Raw genomic sequence first — 12,325 nt, 5'->3', positions numbered from 1 at the left:
GCCAAACTGGCACCAGCACAGGGAGGAGAAAGTTTCTATTTTCGTTACACTTGTTCCAAACAGGAAGCGATGCTGTCTGGGACGGAGCCAGGCATGTCCTAGACTGGCACCGCACAAAGCACCTACACGCTAACAGAGCGACTTTAAGTTTGCTCGCTCACTCGTACACCGAGCTCAGACATTCCAAGAGACGCTGATTTCTCCTGAGGGCGCTCACCTCGCTGGCAAGGTCCGCAGCCATCCCTGTCCTCCAGCAAACACCTCCTGTGCTCTGTCCTCGCCTTTGGAAAGCCAGAGTTCTGTCCGCATGGCACGCGATGTCTATCCAGGGTAGAAAATGAGAAGCATGTGAGAAGCGGCTACCGCTTTGATCTTCGGTTCAAACAGAAAATAATAAGTAATTATATTTATATAGAGAAAGGAAATCGGTTTTTAATTTTTCTTTATTGCTAGAAGTTGGTTTCGGTCCTATTGCAGCTCTAAAACCCTTCAGTGGAGAACATTGCAATTATTGTAAAAATCATCATTTGGAGTGCTATGATCAAGTTTACAATTCATCCAGAGTGCACGATTCAACAGAATATTAACATTTAACCAGCAACTTTACAAATAAAATAAAGGCTACAAAGATGCTGCCACTGCAGTATCCACGGTAAAGGAATTATTTACAATGTTTACACACTAACAAAAACCAACCGCTTCCCTAAAATGGTCGATTTAACCACGGACCATGATTATTTATTAAATCTTTACAGTGCAAGGTGGGCCCAGAAACCAGACCTAAGACTGAAAGCATCGAGAGTTCACAGCTCTGAGCGAGATGCGCGCGGTTATGCCAACGGGATCTGCTTTCATGACAGGTTTCCTTCCAGGTACAAACAGAAACAGAACTTGAAATAAGCTTTTTTAAAGTGCTCCCGTTTCTCTCAGTACAAAAATATAAAACCTGATTTATAAACATGGCACAAAGTGGTATGAACCGAACCGGAGCTCCGAGGGTGAACGACAAAAAGCCGCCAGTGGTTACAAAGATGTTGGATTAGGTCTGGCCTCGAGCGAGAGCAGGGGCAAAGGCTTTTCTTTACCTCATTCACAAGATCAGGCAAAGAGAGCACGTGCCCAAGAGGTTTTTTTTTCCTTCTTGTAAATGTGGGAACTGCTGGGGAAGACAACAAAACGTTCCAGATTCCCTTGCACAGGGGCACAACACACAGGGATAACGCTGAGAGCACCAGGGAGCCGCAGCTCCTGTTCTGCAGGGTTGAAAGCAGAAATGAAACAAAATCTATATATTTTAACCCCTTTCTAGTTTAAAACTTCCACTGTAAATGCAAATGGCAAACACCAAGCTCCACGTACAGAGGACTGCCTGACTACTAATCAGAAAGATAAAACTGACTGCAGATTATTGGGAATTACTCGTACCTTTGCAGGAATGCCATTATCTGGATGAGCAAGCATCTCTAGACACACCGATTCTTCTGCCTCAGACTGGGAAATGATTGGTGATCTCAATTTCTGGGCCACGCCACAACTATAATCCACAGACAGCACAGCTAAGAACTGGGACAGCATTCACAAAACAGACAAGGCAGAGGTGCGCGGTACTAGGGAATACGGAGGGATCTTCAATCTGAAATAGGAAATGCCCATAGTCCGGATGGGAAGGGGAAGAGGAAGCAGCCTTCACACCAGAGCAAAAAGTGAAAATCAGACTCACAGGAACAGCCTCTGCATCAAAACGTCACAACATTAAAGGACAAACAGGACAACCGTTTCAAGGCTGTGACACAACGCAATGGGAAGGCAGCTCAAAGCTCGTGCTGTGATCTCCTCCACACCCCAGTGCAGAAAGAAACCAAAAGGCACCTAGGAGGCACAGAATTTTGACCTGCCTCCACCCCAACCTAGCTTTTAGCAACGAAAAACAATTGCTACAGGGTAGAACCATGTTCTAACCATCATCAATATCATATCGCAACAAGGCAAAAATCACTGCATCCTCCACTCCGCAAATCCAACCACTGATAACCGAGGTAACTCCTCAATGTCAATAATTTACCAAGCAGTCCCTTGGTATCACAGTGAAGTGCGTTCAATTCCATAGCAAGAATTTCTGGAGGGGTGGAGATACCACCAGCCTGGGAACAAGCCAGATGGTTTGAGGTTTCCTCTTGTTGGACCCCACTGCTTCGGGCCTACACCAGAATCACTTGGCGAAGAAAGAGACCCTGAAACCCCAGCAGTGTTGCAGCGAGGAGCACTTGCTTCCCCAGAGCAGTTCAGTATTTGTAGCTTATTCTTCCCCTCTCACGCTGACGAGTAAATCAGGATTTCTCAGTTTCTTTCCTGAAGATGATAACCCGAACTATCACCACCTGAAAATAAACTCCGTATCTTCTGCTGAAAATTTATAATATAGCACTGAAGCTACTGAAATAATTGTAATTTGCTTTCAAGCAAAGAGCAGCCAGAGCCTTAAAGATCGTTACTAACATCACAGGGAGCAGAACCACCGAGACAGCACCAGTGATGTGAGGAGACTGATGACTTGCCATGTAATGCCATTGCCTTGCAGCCAGATGGAGAACTGACCAGCGATCACCCACCAGTGCCAAAAATCACCTTAAACCAGAGTAAAAGATATGAAAAAAGCCTATTACTAATCACATTCTGAAAGGCCTTAATGCAAGTTTTTAAGCTCTGAGACGGTGATTTCTTTAATCCTGTAGTAACGGCCCCTGAACAACCTCTCCTGTGCACAACATATTCAGTCACTCGCGTTCCGCGTGGACTGGGATCCACATCCCGAGGTGCTGTGTGAAATCAAGAACTGAGATACGGAGTGAAGTGACACAACACAACAAAACGACTGTGCAAATTACTACAAGGAAATAATGCCTTCTGAGCAGAACACATAATGCCATCACCATTCCATGATTAAGAACTGACCCATTTAACAAGAGGTATCAAAGCTGGTTTAGCTGGAAGCAGCTGAACCAACACAGGTTTAGCTCAGAGTATTTCTTTTGCTTTAATTCTAAACTCAAACAGTTCTCATTCCCTTCATTCCCCACAAGGAGCTGCAGAGGAGCCTCCGCAGTAACAGCAGCTTTGATATCTTCTGGTACTTGCAGTAAAGTCCAAACAAGTCGACAGACAAACAAAAGATGCAGAAAAAACTTAGGATTAAACAAGACAATAAATTACTGCATTCAAACGCTTCGTATACACCTCTTCAGCAAAGAGCAACAGCCAAGTCTCTAGGTTCATTCTGAACCAACTCATGAGTTTTGCTTGGGAGAGGTACCCAGTGTCCTCGAGGAGACCGGCTTCCCAGTGCGAGCTGATGGCCCGGGAAATGGGCATTCAGTCCAATTCTTCATTACCGCTGTGCGCTCTCACACGTCCAACCCTTCTCATCCGCAATCAGGTGGAGCTCCTGACCTGGGGAGACTCCGCTAAGCTGCTTTCCCTTCTCTCTTTTGCTGTACCTGGCCACTGAGGACGCGCTCCATAGACCTTGCTACAGAAACAGAGACGCAATCGCCACGTCTGTCGCGCCTGGCTGTGAGGAGACTGGCTCGCTAGTCAGCTAGTGATTAGCACAGCATTAGCATCAGCCATTACAGCGACCTGGGGAAGTGGAGTTAAAAATTAGCAGCCATTTTGGGGCCTACTACTAAAATTCTTTACATAAAAATCTGGGCGGTTCAACATCCATTATAACAATTCACAAGGTGATGCCCACAGAGTGTACATTCTCCAAAAACGAGCGCGTTACAGTAAATGGCAGCATTTTAATATGCTCTGAATTTATACACCCATGCCATGTGTCAATACTTTGCCATGGAGCATTTAAAAGCAAATCATTACTACCGTGCCCTCGTTCTGAGCTGCTGGCAGAGAAGCCAACAAAGCAGAACAGTAATCCAGGTATCCTTGCTTGTAGTAACAGGGCAGGGATGGAAAGATATCAGTGCCAGGTATCTGTGACGCTGCACGCTGGGCCCGAGTTTTTGAAACAGTTATGTCAGAAGACAAATCTTTAAATGGAAACGATCAGAAGAAAATGACATCTTCTTTGCTGGTATCATCTTGCACATTTAACAGACCGGGCTGAGAGGTCACCAGGGCCTGAACGTGAACGTTACTGGGCTTGAGGAGGTTCGCTGAAGCAGAGGAAGGCGCTTCCAGCTGAGCGTCTGTGGGGCCATACAATTCTATAGAAAGAAAGGAAAGACAACAGATTAATGCCTGGGTGCAGCCAGTCTGATGCACTTCTACGGACATGGGAGGTGCTCCGGACGTACCTGGCTGGAACGCAGCGGTCTGGCTGCTTGGGAGGACGGGACTTGCCGATCGCCTGCCCCGCAGGACGGCCTCCTCTCGCCCAATGAGCCTGGGGGGAAGCAGCTGCTTCTGATCAACAGATGCTAAAGGAAACATTTGACACATCAGTACGTGAGACCAGCAGTGCTTCACAGATTTCCCTCTTAGACGCAAGGCCCCGCTGCACTGACACATTCGCACATCCAAGGACGCTGCTATACCTGATGGCTCTGTTGCAAGTCACTTATATTTTCTCTTCTGATGTTCAGACCATGAATACTTTCTCTCTCCTCTTCCTTGAGAATTTCTAGTTGAGTTCCTAGCAACCCCTGACAACCACAGATTTAAAACCTAACGCTATAAAGCACAGCAGAGATAAAACCCCTTTGTCTCCAGCATTCAAATAGCAACTTCTCTTTGCACTAGTTTTAATGGGCAGAACTGTGCTGAACGTTTGTCTCTGCTCCCCATCTGTCTCACAGCTGCCCAGCAGCAGCATACGCCAATTCCGGGATTTCAGCCTGTCACTTTCTTCATTTCCACAATAAAAGCAATTCATAGAATGGATACTCTGGACTCAGAGAGCTACTCTGAATGCACATTCCTCACACGTCACAAAACCCAAATTCAATACCGACTCTTTTGCCTCTGGTACAGAAAGTCTTGTTCCATTTTATTCTAAGATCTACATATGGGCATAATAAGCACGCATCCCACTAGGGCTCACGAGAGAACAGAGACCAGTGTGTTGTGGTTTTTACCTTTCATATAAATACAGACAAACACCATTAAGTACATTTCCACTGCAGAGACCATGATGTAAGAGCTATTAAGAATAAACCCAGGAGATGTGGTATTAGAGCTTTATTTGCCCATTTACCAGCGTTCGGTATTCAGGGTAAGAAGATATTAGGCTTCATTTTTGTGCAAAAACATAATCAAGTTTGTAATTGTACTGAACTTTAGGCACAACAGAGACAGATGTTTCTACAATGTGCAAGAATTTCACCCTCTCCCTCCTGGACAGCTTTGGCCCAAGCCTGCTGTAGTGGGGTAGGCCCAAGTGATGGGTGAGCTTGCCAAATCTGAACCCTATACAAAGCTAAAAATATCATTTTGTAACATAAAATTACAGGCCATTCTCTAAGCTGGCAGTAAGGCTATTTTAAGCAGCAGAGAAAAACTGCTTTTTACCACGTCTGTCATTGGCAAAGATCACTACTTTAGCACCAGGCAGTTAGCAACAGAAATTACACTGTGACAGGGGGACTGTATTTTTACTTGCTTCTATTTCTAACAAAATTAGCTCCTTTCAACTCTACAACACACACAGAATCTCCGTTCTGGCCTGGAAGTCTGCATGTAATGACTGACTGGTGCTAAGAAAGGCACAGCATTCCATGTCACTACAACCTTGGACAGAGAGCGAGGAAAGGTTAAGCTGGCCTCAAAACATTTCATTCACGCAGAACAAACAAACATTCGCTATTTTTTCCTTTAACAAGGAGATTTTACACCCAGGTGTACAAACTATCACCACTGTTCTGCCCTGCTGGATTACAGAACTCCATTTCCAACATGATCCCCTTCGGCTGTATTTCCAGTTTAAACACTGTACACATGTAACTCCCAACCTAAGGATTTTGGGGAGCCTAAGAACTGCAGCGAGAGCAGTAACAATTTGTAGCATACAGAGTTCTGGGTTTCATGTGGGCAGCGAGAGTTTTAAACAATGTTCTGCCTCCCTGTGAGGCTGGCAGAGATCAGAAATGCATTTCAATAGCCTTACCTGCACTGTCTGTCCTATGAGATGCTTTATTCTTCCCACCTTTCTCTTTGCTTCCTTTTGTGAAAGTGGCCAGCTTTGTAGGAATCTGCTGCTGGACCGCAGCCGGCTTCTGGATCTGATTAGTCGCACTCAGGAGATGGATTGGCACTTCATTCTTCAGTGCGAGAGCCGGCCGATTCTCCAGGGTGGTACTGTCCCTACGAACCAAGTCTGGTCGCTCCAGGTAATCCAGCCCAGCGACGCTCACTCTCACAGAGGTTTTCAAGACGGGCGGAGATGGTTCCCCCCCTTCTCCGTTGAAGCTCACAGAATGACTTAGCAGCTGGCTCTACGTGACGAAAAGGTATTCTAGGTCAAACAGGTGTTTTCAGGCTCTCTGATACATTGAGGAAAGGCCACCCTCAGCCCCAAATACGTAAAGCACTTTCTAGTGGAAAATACAACAGAGAGGTGAGACAAAGCCCACAGCATGCTGGCAAATCGAGAGAAGAGCAAGGCTATAAGTCCTCAAATGCTGAAAAGAATCTCAGCAGCTCTGGACTGCTTAAACGCTGCACCTAACAAAGGGATGCAAGACATCCTCATTACCCAGTGTCTGGGTGGAATTCCACAGACACCAGAGAACTGCCAAGCTCTGATCTGAGAGCAGCCACCACCACCTATTTCAGGCGATGGCTCAAGGAGACCAGTGAAAAACAAACATGGGTCAGTGCTGCAAGAAGAACAGCCTTTCTTCAGAAGCAAGCAGATCAGCAGAACTAAAATTCCAAGAAAATGAGTTCCTCACCTGTCCCATTTCTGGGGAAAACGTGCCTGACACGGTGTTCTGCTTCTTCAACTTGCGTAGCTGATCTAGACGCTCTCTCTCTTTCTCAACTGCCCTCTGAGCTTCCCGCAGTCTCTCCAGGTCATGCTGGTAGGCCTCTCGCTGCCTCTCCAGTTCTTCCCTCTCCTGGTTCAACTTCTCTCTCAGCTGCCTTGTCTCCTCTTCACGCTCCTGCAGCCGAGCTTCTGTGCTTTCAAATTCCCTCTGCTGCCTACTTCTTTCCCGTTCCAGGCGCTGCTGCTCCAGCTTCAGCTGGCTCTGAAGTTTCTGTACATTCATCAGTTCTTCTCTTTGCTTTTCAAAGTTCCGCTGTTTCTCCTGCTCCAGCAGCAGGTTGCCTCGCGTGGACTGCAGCCGGTATTGCTTCTCCCGGTCTGCCATGGTGGCTCGCTGCACCTCGATGTAGCTATCCTGCTGAGATATCACTGCCTGGAGGGGAAATCAGGAGTTCAGCATAAGGTACACAGGTTCAACAAATACGCGGAGACAAAACAAAAGACAACAGCATCTACCGGGTTAGGTCAGAGACTTTTGTGTTCCAGGGCAGACCTAACTTCCAGCATGCACAGCCCATCCTGGCTGACATGATATTGAAGATGGCTCAGCAAATAAGTTATGCTTACGCAGGTCAAAATTAACATTTCTTGCATCTGGAATTATTAATCTGAATCCAAGCAGTCAAAATATTGCTGATTACACCTTTACAGTAAAAACAACCAATAGATCTACACACGTATATCAATAACAACTTTCAGAGATGAGCATGGAGAGAAGACGGAGCTCAAAGCAGCAAAAGAACTGGATTTAAGCGAGGAGGAAAAAGGAGACAATTATTCAAACAATAGATCTAACCCTTCCTTCAAAATACCAGATGCAACATTTGGTTCTTCGAGTCTCAGGTCCTAAATTCTGCACTTCCCTCTGGCTTTAGGGGATGTTTGCAAGGCAGCTCTTCACTCTTGCATAAATGTTATTGCATTTAATGCCTAAAAAACTCTTGGACAGTAAACAGTGGCTTACCTGAAGGCTGAAGAGCAACCGTAACAGCGTTTGTATCCTTTGGACAAGCTGAAGAGGAGGCAGGGCGAGAAAAGAGACAATGAGGCACGTGAACACAGCTCGGTTTCGATTCATTAGACTTTTAACAGAATCAATGGTGTCTGTACAAACACACACACAACGGGAGTGTGGCTACACAAGCAACGTGGTAACGGCCAGTCTAGCAGTATGCAGGCACAATGAGCTTCAGCATAGCGGTAACCCAGTAAATCGGTGCCCAGTAAATCTGACTGGGATTCCAGGGAGCAATCATCATCAGGTTTCTTCACAGGAGCGATTTAATGGTCACCTCCAGCCATGTGCCAGCACCAAATCACTGCACGCTCACAGGAGGTTTAGAGGGCAAGCTTTGTCAGTGAGCTGAGAACATGCAACCCCTCCAAATGTACAGAAAAGCAGCGAGCCAGCTCTTCGAAACACATGTCTACGTACTCTGAACCCACCTTTGCTTTCTGACAGGGCTTTTATCTCTGCATTCATAATATGTTAAGAATCACAAGTACAGGCTGTTAATGTGCTTGTGGTTCCACAGACATTAAAAACACTGCGGTTTTTGCTGGGTTTTGGTTATTTGGTTGTTTTTTGCACGTTATGATGATGATATATGGCTGTTTGCCATTAGATTTCCTAGTAGCAGAAGTAACACACCTGAGACTCGATGGTGGGCTGAGAACTGCTGTCATCCAGCCTCGTTACATCGCTCTGTGTCTGTAAAAGAGACAAAAACCACACCTGCGCTTGAGACACGCTGAGCACTGGTAGCGTTGCCAGAACAAGTTGGATGGGTTCATCTCATTAGGGAGCAGCACTTAACCACAGGTCTAGGACGACTCGCTGCGGGGAACTCCAAACCCTAACCCTTATCTTCCCCCCAAAGAGCCGTCCCTTTCTGTCTACCGCTGGAGCGGAGATTGCTCCCATACACTGAAGTACACACATCAAAACCACTTAAATCGGAGGCCAGGCTGAAGCAGATGTGTGATGATTAAAGCTAGTGTTAATGGCACAGCATCAAATGAACAAACGTAAAACCAAATTATCATGCCTCTCAAGTGCTAAGTCATCAAGTCACCCCACAAAACACCCTTAATAGAGTCTAGTAATTTGATTGTTGCAGTCTAGCCCTACCAGCTATTACAGCTTTGAACTCTGCGAGATCTGTTCTGCACCACTATTATGAAGGGGAGCGTGAGGAAATGCATTTAAATCATGCATAAGCCCAACATACCGTTTGAGATCCTTCTTCTGCATCAGAAGGGAGATCGTGGAGCTGCACGTCTGAACTGACTGCAGGGCCCCTCCAGTCCCACTGTCTCTGGTCACCACCACTGTTCTTCCTAAAACTCCCACCTGAAAGAAGATCAGAGAATGAGCAGCTCACACCAGCACAGGGCTGTTGAAAACCCAACACATAACACAGCAAGCAACAAAACCCTGCAACTTTGAAGCTGGAACCAACATGCAACTGCACGGCCGATCCACGCTGATTCACAGTGGAAGAGCAGACAGCGGTGATGAGCAGGACTGCTCAAAAAAGTATAAAAACTTGAGGAGAGCGGGTTAAGATAAACAGGGAAAGTAAGTTAAAATTACATTATATTATTTTAAGTCAAGCAACCACTATGTATGCATGAAAATGATCGCCTATGGCTGCCAGAACTGAAACATGGAATACTTGTTAGGAGGAAAATTCTATCCAAAGTAGCACCGCCGTAAGCGTGGAAGGAGGCAGGGGGAGATGGAAACCATCCTGTGTAAAGTACCTACAGCACGACAGACAGAGCCTTTCAGAGATAACAGAAAGAACTCCAGAGATTAACCACAAGGGAAATAAATACCATTTCATTTTCCAACAAACACGTGAAGCAAAAATAGTATAGAGCATTTCCACTTATTTCATTAATTAACCCATAAAGCATCTGTGCCAAAAAACCCATTTATATTCCCTAGATTCAGCAACCCTTCAGCAGCAGTGCAGTTACAAAAGGGTGGGAAAGCATTTAAGATTCAAGAACAGAGAGCTGAATTCAAATTTCCTAGGTTTTTAGGTCAATATTTTTTTCCATCCCAACAAAATTAAAATTCCATGTGGAATTGTGGTAATTAGAAAGGACAGATTAAGGTAACGCCCTTCGCATAACACCAACCGAGAGCCCTACTCTGCTCCCTAGTGTTGGTATCAAGGAAAAGATACAACGTGCTAATAACAGAAATTTGCCCTTATCCTCCTCTTGGAGCCTGGCGAAGTTTCCTCGTATCAGAGCCTCTCTCAACTTATTGTTCATAGCTCATCTCTGCACAGAGAAACACAAAGAGCTAAGAAGCTCAGAAGAATGCTAAACAGTCCCTTCCTTACTTCTGTTTGAAATGGCGGGGCTACTGTCATATCCTCCAAAGGTCTCCGCTCTCCTGGGGAGTCCTGACCCAGAACCGTCTGCAGGCTGACAGGATCCGCTGCCTAAGTGCGTGAAGATAAAGTTCTGGAGATCTTCCGCTAGGAAAGAAGAGAACAGGTCATGCCAACAGTCACGTCTGTGCAGCAAGATAGGAGCACCACGCTAACAAGTTAAAAAAAATAATTTCAACCATCAAGGGCATTAAAGGCTGCAGCAGCTTGAGAGATTTCCTGCAGTGCAGATAACTCTTCCTTTGTGACTGAATCTTTACGTCAGGTTCTTTGTATTGCACATACAAAGGTGACCTCTTCCTTCATTGCAAGTCAGATAACCAAGGCTTGAGCACTGGGTTTTGCTTTTTATTTTTTAAATTTGGGGCTTATTTTCTTTCCGAATACACTATCCTCAGGTAGGCTATTTTAATATATAACCCTCACATATTTATTTCAGAACTGATGCATTACTGGAGCAGTCAGTTACCCACTTGCATAGATTTATCCTAAGACTCTGTTGGCTGATCCTTATAAATATAAAAAAATCCAAGATGCGGAGAAGCTCCTCTGCCTAAAAGCACAGAGACACTTGACCCGACTCGCAGGTTGATTCTGAGAATAAGGAACTCTAACGGTGTTACATAAAAGTATTATGTTATTACAGGATGATTTTCAGGATCCGTACTTAGATCCTATGTGCTTATCCCCACCTCTGCATCCCAGAGAATGCATACACACTGCCACATTGCATTCACCTTCTGTCACTGCAGACTTTAGAAGAGCCTCTCCTTGCAGGTTTTCTGAGATATCCCCGCGAAGAAGCAGCCGAGATCGGGATCCCTGGAAATGGTCTTCAAACCCGTTCATCTCAGACATTTCTAGATAAATCTGTTGCTTCTCAGTTAGGCTTTGCAGAATCAGGTCATCTTTCATGTTCAAACGCTCTAAAGGAAGAGATAAACCCAGTTCAGCCTTCTAATCGCTGTCAGTACAGTGTGCAATTTGGGAGATTATTATTCATTTTATCATCAAAGCATCAAATGCAGAGACAAGATATAATTAATAGTTCAGGGGAAAACTCATGGAGCACAGAAAACCTTACTAGACTTAAACTTAACTGTTTCTACAGAGTCCTGTAATACCGTGAAAGACTTTTGAAGGAGAAACTTGCTCACATCATGTGATAGATGAAGACGACAGTCATAAATCACACATGCTGCTGCAAAGCAGTTCGTGGAATATATAACTAAGCCATTACCTTGAAAATCTTTTAACTTAGCAGCTCTTGCTTCAGCCAGCCTCCTCTCTGCTTCAGGTTCATTAAAAGTTCCTCCTTCTTCATCAGGACAACTGTAGACAGGGAGAGACAGAAACATGTTTGAATTACACATTAGATAACTTAAAACCATCTCAGGGTTCAACCTGAAGCATTTGCCTAGGATGTGCTTTACCTTCTGGGTCCATCCTCCTCCCCTATCCAAAGCCCCATTGCATCTGACACCAGCAAACTGAAAGATTTGTTTATTTTTAAAAAGGCAGAATAAAATCTTTAGCTGTTTTTTATTGCATCTTTCCGAGTGGTTTCTAGCCAGCAAACGCAATCAGAATTGCATGCTTCAGTCTTATAAAGAAACTTCAGGGACAGTCAAATGGATTTGTGCAATACATTTCCCGTAGTGAGTCCTGCAAAGAGGACAGACGGGCAAACCAGGCCCTTGGCTTTCACTCAGCATTTACCTTTCTACAGCTCTGCGGATGTGTGCCATCCAGGAATTCCTCTCCTCTTTTGAGCTTGTGTGAATTTCATACATTTCTGGTCCTTTTAAGGAAGCGCTAATTAAGAACATTGCCTTCTCCTCATTAGCGACCTCTCTTACAATCAGCTTTTGCAATGAGATAACTGGTGGTTTAGAGTCCTGTAAAACAAAAC

General features: G+C 45.1%; 1 protein-coding gene across 2 annotated transcripts in view; it reads right to left on the bottom strand.

Moving 5' to 3' along the window:
• Positions 1–431: 431 nt before the first annotated feature.
• The window catches only part of ARHGEF18 (Rho/Rac guanine nucleotide exchange factor 18), a 51,084-nt gene continuing 39,190 nt past the window's right edge, over positions 432–12,325 (bottom strand). For both annotated transcript variants that reach the window (XM_054050237.1, XM_054050235.1), the window contains 11 exons: positions 12,133–12,311; positions 11,654–11,745; positions 11,151–11,339; positions 10,363–10,500; positions 9,235–9,356; positions 8,655–8,714; positions 7,968–8,015; positions 6,909–7,376; positions 6,122–6,449; positions 4,314–4,436; positions 432–4,223 (listed from right to left, as the gene is read on the bottom strand). In XM_054050237.1, the coding sequence (XP_053906212.1) occupies positions 4,063–4,223; positions 4,314–4,436; positions 6,122–6,449; positions 6,909–7,376; positions 7,968–8,015; positions 8,655–8,714; positions 9,235–9,356; positions 10,363–10,500; positions 11,151–11,339; positions 11,654–11,745; positions 12,133–12,311 (1,908 nt within the window). In that variant the 3' untranslated portion in view covers positions 432–4,062. The remainder of the gene's footprint in view (positions 4,224–4,313; positions 4,437–6,121; positions 6,450–6,908; positions 7,377–7,967; positions 8,016–8,654; positions 8,715–9,234; positions 9,357–10,362; positions 10,501–11,150; positions 11,340–11,653; positions 11,746–12,132; positions 12,312–12,325) is intronic.

The sequence above is a fragment of the Cuculus canorus genome, chromosome 27 (assembly GCF_017976375.1).
Source record: "Cuculus canorus isolate bCucCan1 chromosome 27, bCucCan1.pri, whole genome shotgun sequence".
Taxonomy (NCBI): domain Eukaryota; kingdom Metazoa; phylum Chordata; class Aves; order Cuculiformes; family Cuculidae; genus Cuculus; species Cuculus canorus.
Note: the sequence above shows the minus strand (reverse complement) of the source record. Positions and strands in the feature narration are given on the sequence as shown.